The sequence below is a fragment of the Myotis myotis genome, unplaced genomic scaffold, assembly GCF_014108235.1.
Source record: "Myotis myotis isolate mMyoMyo1 unplaced genomic scaffold, mMyoMyo1.p scaffold_m19_p_26, whole genome shotgun sequence".
Classification (NCBI taxonomy): Eukaryota; Metazoa; Chordata; class Mammalia; order Chiroptera; family Vespertilionidae; genus Myotis; species Myotis myotis.
The window spans coordinates 3,667,583-3,673,577 of record NW_023416331.1 but is presented as its reverse complement, the minus strand read 5'-3'; the positions used below and the strand labels follow the sequence as shown (position 1 = coordinate 3,673,577).

Sequence of the window (5,995 nt, the reverse complement as noted above, 5' to 3'; positions counted from 1 at the left end):
ATCTCCCTCCTGTGTGGATGCGCCTGTGGTTGGGCTGTGATGGGCACTTTGGTGAATTCTAAGCTACAGAGCGGAGGGGGATGCCGGGTTTCCTTCCTGGGTCCCGGGGCAGCTGGGGCCTGGCACAAGGTCCCCTGCCCTATGGGTGACAGGAGGAGGCGGGTGTGGGGAAGGGAGAGGCTAGGGGTGAGGGGGGGGGTATCTAGGAGGAGGCGGTGATGGCACAAGTCTTCGCCCAGCCTGGAGCCCGGAGCCCGCGGGGCAGCCCAGTGGGTGCCCAGTGGCTGAAGGTCCCTCAGAGGAGGGCCCTGGGCGTTGGCAGTGGGGGTGCCGGGTCCTGTGTCCCCACCGCCTGGCGTCCCGCACTGGGCGGCGGCGCCACCTTCTCTCACCAGCGTGACGGGTCCTTCCTGTCCCCGCAGCGCATTTCCTGAAGCAGGTTAAGTTTGAGTGTCAGTTCTCCAACGGGACGGAGCGGGTGCGGTACCTGTTCAGAGACATCTACAACGGGGAGGAGTTCGCGCGCTTCGACAGCGACGTGGGGGAGTTCCGCGCGGTGACCGAGCTGGGGCGGCCCGATGAGAAGGCCTGGAACAGCCAGGAGGGCGAACTGGAGCGGAAGCGGACCGCGGTGGACTGGTTCTGCAGAGAAAGCTACAGGGTGTCTGGATTCCTGGTGCAGCGGAAAAGTGAGCACGTCGGAGGAAATGGGAGTGGAGGTGTGGGGGGCGGGGTGCGCACACAGGGCTGTGAGGAGACACCTGAGGGGCCTGAGGGCGGCTGTGGGACCCTGAGGTCCTGTCCTGTGTAGGGCATTTCTGGGGTGCCCAGTCCTGTCCAGTGGGGGGAGGCATTGGGGAGCAGCGGGGAGGGAGGGGGTGGGAGGTGAGAGGTGGGAGGAGGGAGTCGGTCTGTCCTGGCCAAACCCCCCCTGACCCTGAGCCCTGGAATAGGGGTGCTGGGTGCACAAGCCTGTCCCTGGGCAGAGGGTCAGGCTGGGGGTGAGGGGCGGGGCCTCCGAGGCACCTCTGGCCTCTCTGAGCTCCTTTCAGGTCTCAGTGTCTTGTTCCCCCCTCAGTGCCCTGTGTTTACAGAGGGGGTGATGGGGAGCCAGGGTCTAATTGTAATTTGTTACTTAACACACTGATGTCACATCTACACAGGCTGACAGCATTTAAGTCATTACCTGTTAACTGTTTAGAGTTGAGACAATTTACCTCACATTGTATTTTGTTAAAAATTTTTTCAATATTGCCAAATACTCAGTTGAAAAATTGTTTTTTATTTTTGATTTATCCTTGTCTGATTTCTAAGGTTCTTGAACATTTTTCACGTATGTGTTGGCTAATGGCTGTTCCTGCTCTAGGAATGGCCTATTGTCCGTCATCCTGGGGTCGAGGCCTTTCTCAGTGATTTTCCGGGTTCTCTAGGCAGCAAGAGGGACACTTTGCTAACATTGGTGCAGCATTTTCTCCAGCTCCTGCCTTGTGTTTTCATTCTGTTTTATTACTTTCCATGTTAAGAATTTAAACATCTTTAAGGTAATGAAATGCACTCAGAAGTTGCTAGGAATGATTTACCATCAATCTACCCTTTTGAGGTGTAGTAAAAATGTTTCCCCCAAGCTCCTCCTCCTCATCCTCATCCTCCTCCTGCTCCTCCTCCTCCTCTTCCTCTTCCTCCTCAACATTTTTCTCCTCCTGGTCCTCTTTCTCCACCTCATCATCATTCCCCTCTTCCTCCACTGTTTCCTCCTCCTCCTATTCCTCTTCCACCTCCTCCTCTTCTCCAACTCCTCCTCCTCTTCCTCTTCCTCCTCATCATCATTCTCCTCTTCCTCCACTGTTTCCTCCTCCTCCTATTCCTCCTCCTTCTCCTCCTTCACATTTTCCTCTTCCTCCTCTTCCTCCACTTTTTCACCCTTCTTACTCCTATTCCTTCTCCTCCTCCTCCTCCTCCTCCTCCTCCTCCTCATCCTCATCCTCCTCCTCTTCTTCCTCCAAATCTGTATTTATTGGGCCTGGTCTGAGGCAGGAAGCAAACATATGAATCAGTCCCAGACCCTGCCCTGAGCTCAAATGTCAGCTTGAAAAGAGAGACAATTATAAAACGATAGAAATCCCTATAACAGGTCGGCTTCTGTTGAGAAGGAGCGGGTGGCTCAGTGAGCATCGCTGTCACTGTTACAATGATGCTGCCCTGCTCCTCCCTCTCCCTCAAGACTCAGCCCCCGGAGCTAGGGAATCCCCCATCCTTCCTGCTGCCAGGGGAACCACCTCTGTGTTCTCAGGTGTGATCACATTCCCAGGACTTCGAACCCTGAGTCCCCATCTTCCCCAAGCTGTTCCCCAGTTTCTCCCTATGCTCTCCTTATATTCTCTCTCCATATGTGATAAACAGCTGACATATAGTAATGGCTACGTTCCAGCCACCGTTTTACATATTTTAGGCCCATTGATCCTCATATGCCCTTAAGCGGTGAGTTAGTATTACCACCCCTTTGTAGGTGAGGAGCTGAGCAGAGAGGATCTCCCAGGATCACCCAGTAAGAGGCACAGCCTGGCCGAAACCGGTTTGGCTCAGTGGATAGAGCGTCGGCCTGCGGACTGAAGGGTCCCGGGTTCATTTCCGGTCAAGGATATGTACCTGGGTTGCGGGCACATCCTCCGTAGGAGATGTGCAGGAGGCAGCTGATCGATGGTTCTCTCTCATCGATGTTTCTAACTCTCTATCTCTCTCCCTTCCTCTCTGTAAAAAATCAATAAAATATATTTTTAAAAAAAAAAGAAAAAAAAAAGAGGCACAGCCTGGATGTGACCAGGCAGCCCTGCTCCAGAAATCACACTGGAATTCACACACCCTGTGCCTCGCAAAGATTTGTAAACACTTCATTCGATAATGAGGAACTGTTTCCAGATCCCCAAATTTCCTCAGCGTCTCTCAAATCCAGTGGCCTGGGCTGTAGGCAGAGATTCAGGGCCCATGGCACTACCTCCTGCGGGGCCACAGGGCGGTAGGAGGGGGTCCTCTGCAGAAGCCTGGAGCCTGGAATAGGAGACGAGGCTAAAAGGGAGCAACCAAGGGGCCTGCCTGTCTTGCTCACGTCTCCCTCCGCCTCCTCTGTCCTAGCTGAGCCCACAGGGACCGTGTATCCTGCAAAGACCCAGCACCTGCAGCACCACAACCTCCTGGTCTGCTCCGTGAACGGCTTCTATCCCGGCCACATTGAGGTCCGCTGGCTGCGCAACGGCCAGGAAGAGGAGGCCGGGGTGGTGTCCACGGGCCTGATCCGGAACGGGGACTGGACCTTTCAGACCCTGGTGATGCTGGAAACGGTTCCCCGGAGTGGGGAGGTCTACACCTGCCAAGTGCGGCACCCCAGCAGCACCAGCCCTGTCACCGTGGAATGGAGTGAGACACCTTCTGACCTCACACACCTTCCCCCCAGAGGGGCTTTTGCTTGTCTCTGAGGGTCAGGGCCCCCTCTCCCCACACCCCGTTTTCCTTTGCTCTGTCTATCCTTCAGCACAGGCCACAGGGTAGCCCTGTGATCGCTTCTGTGGACACCCATAGCCCTGGGAGGCCGCCCCGCCTGCCCTGCTTTGAATTCCCCACACTCTCCCCTTCATGGTGCCCCTTGGCCCTGGGCACCATCCCCTGTGGGCTGGGCGGGTGGTTCTGCCTGCACTGAGTTGCCCACTGTGATCTGGGAAGAGTGGCTGAGGACCTTCCTGCCACGGGAGAGCCCCGTCTGCTCTGCCGTCTGCGGCTCTGTCACCCGGGCCAAGTCCTGGAGGTCACCAGCCCCGGGCTCCGCAGCCTCAGAGGCCGAAGCAGTGGCCTTGGGTGGGGGGTGAGGGGACCTGAGGCCAGTGCCTGGGCCTTGTACCTGCTCAGTGTGACCTCAGTCTCTTTCCTGGAAATGGCTATTATTCTGCTTCTTCTAGGGCAGCTTCCCCACTCCCCAACCCCCCTCCTCCCCCGAGCTCTCAATCCCACGGTCTCCATTAAGAGAAGTTGGTTTGGGCCAAAACCCACTGAAACCAGCTTCTCTCTCAGGGGCCCAGTCTGGATCCGCACAGAGCAAGGTGCTGAGTGGAGCCGGGGGCTTCGTGCTGGGGCTGCTCTTCCTCGGGGCGGGGCTGCTCATCTACTTCAGGGCTCAGAAAGGTGAGGAGCCTGCTGGCAGCCGAGGCACCAAGATGGTGGGGGGACCTGGGGCTTTGCTGGGTGAGCTCTGGGTATGGCAACGCCTTAGAAGCCTCCCTTTCCCTGTCGGTCTCATGTTCCCTGGAAATGCAGAAATAACCATCTCCCGGTTCTTAGGGTGGAGACATGAGGAGTCATGGCTGTGGGGTTAGAGAGGGGTTAACACACACGGGGATTTGGGTGCAGATCCTGGGGTACATGGAGGAGCAGGCCCTGCGGTCACTAATGACACTGGATGTGACGGCTTCGGGGCCACTGCTCTCAGCTTCTGTTCTGGTCCCTGCTCTGGTGTCAGCGGGTGGGGGTGCTGCTGGAGAAGCTCAGGTGGCCTGGGCAGGGACCCTGTGTTTGGGGACACACTTACCTTCCTATCTTTAAGTGGCATCTTCCTTCTCTTCCCAGGACACTCTGGACTTCAGCCCACAGGTAATGCTCTCTAATACTCTCTTAGGGACGCATTTGATTTCCCTAGAACAGAAGGTGCAGGGGAGGAGCCAGGGGACAGATAGCGGGGAGCCTGGGTGTGGCTCTGGCCGCTTACACTGCAGGGTCTCCTCCCGCCTGGTGAGAGGCAGCTCTAAAGCACCTGTGGCTCCTGTGGCCTCAGAGCTTTTCTTCTCACTTGGGAGCCCCAGCAGGAGGCCTGGGAGGGCAGCGCCCCTGCTGGCGGGGCCTGGGAACAGCACTGTCCTCTGTCTGCAGGACTCCTGAGCTGAGGTGGCCATGGCGACAAGGGCAGGAGAGAACCTTCTGTCCAGCCCCTTGGCAGCCTGAAGAGGTTTCCTGCTGGGCTCTCACTCCACAAGGAGAGCCGCCTCGGGCTCTGGCTGGGTCCTGGCTCCTGACCCCCCAGCAGCTCCTCCCTGCTGGTTCCTCCCAGCCCTGGACCTGGAGGCCCCAGTGTTGACTGCAGAACCTGAGCTCCATCCTTCCCTGTCCCTTTGTGTTCAACCCTCGCTGTCTGCTGAGCACCTTAGCTCACCTCTGCCCACATTTCTTTACGTAAAATGTTCCTCAATTTAATATGGAGTGAGATCATCTGCCTCACAGGCTTCAAGGACAGGAAGTAGGAAGAAAGGAGCTGCACAGGACCTAGGAGACTGGGCGCCAACAGAGCTGTGCAGGCCAAGGGCCCTAGGCCGCCTCCAAACCCCTCACATGCAGAGGAGGCACCTGAGCCCAGAAGCCCAGAGCCTCCCAAGTCACACAAGTCGGGATGGAGACCCAGGTTCCCACCCAGGCCCACAGCTCGCTCGGTGTGACTCCCCCAGGTCATCAGGAGCCAGGAAGGGGCTGGTGCAGGGAGTGTGGTCCCCGGCTCCCGCCCCTCCCAGGCTTCTGGAGCTCAGTCTGGGAGACAGAGTCAGGAGGAGTCCCATCCCCTGTGGTCTAGAAGCATTTTCCATGCTTGACAATCTCCCAGTCTCCTGTTGGGGCAACCCTACCCCCAGGAAGCACCCATCTGATGGGGGCAAAAGAAACAGAGAGTCAAGCGAACACGTAAATCTTTGGTGAGAACACACCATAACAGGAGAGAGTGGCTGGGCCCTGGCTGGTTTTGCTCAGTGGATAGAGCGTCAGCCTGCAGACTGGAGGGACTCGGGTCTGATTCCAGCAAAAGCACGAGCCTGGGTGGCGGGCTTGATCCCCTGTGTGGGGCGTGCAGGAGGCAGCCGATCAGTGATTCTCTCTCATCATTGAACTTTCTATCTCTCTCTCCCTCACCCTTCTCTCTGAAATCAATCAAAATATATTTTATTTTTAAAACAGAATATTTGGAATTTGT

General features: G+C 56.9%; 1 protein-coding gene across 1 annotated transcript; it reads left to right on the top strand.

Moving 5' to 3' along the window:
• Window positions 1-218: 218 nt before the first annotated feature.
• Window positions 219-5,242, top strand: LOC118679500 (H-2 class II histocompatibility antigen, E-S beta chain-like). The gene is made up of 6 exons (XM_036356275.1): window positions 219-327; window positions 423-689; window positions 3,130-3,411; window positions 4,060-4,170; window positions 4,612-4,635; window positions 4,912-5,242. Exons 1-6 carry the CDS (start codon window positions 219-221, stop codon window positions 4,923-4,925), a joined length of 807 nt encoding a protein of 268 aa, XP_036212168.1. The 3' UTR covers window positions 4,926-5,242.
• The last annotated feature ends 753 nt before the right edge of the window (window positions 5,243-5,995 follow it).

Excerpts from the sequence above, each read along its gene's own strand:
- LOC118679500 (XM_036356275.1), top strand. The coding sequence starts at position 219 with ATGGCACAAGTCTTCGCCCAGCCTGGAGCCCGGAGCCCGCGGGGCAGC. Across the intron at positions 328-422 it reads CCTGGGCGTTGGCAGTGGGG|CGCATTTCCTGAAGCAGGTT; the intron begins GTGCCGGGTCCT and ends CTGTCCCCGCAG. Across the intron at positions 3,412-4,059 it reads CCCTGTCACCGTGGAATGGA|GGGCCCAGTCTGGATCCGCA; the intron begins GTGAGACACCTT and ends CTTCTCTCTCAG.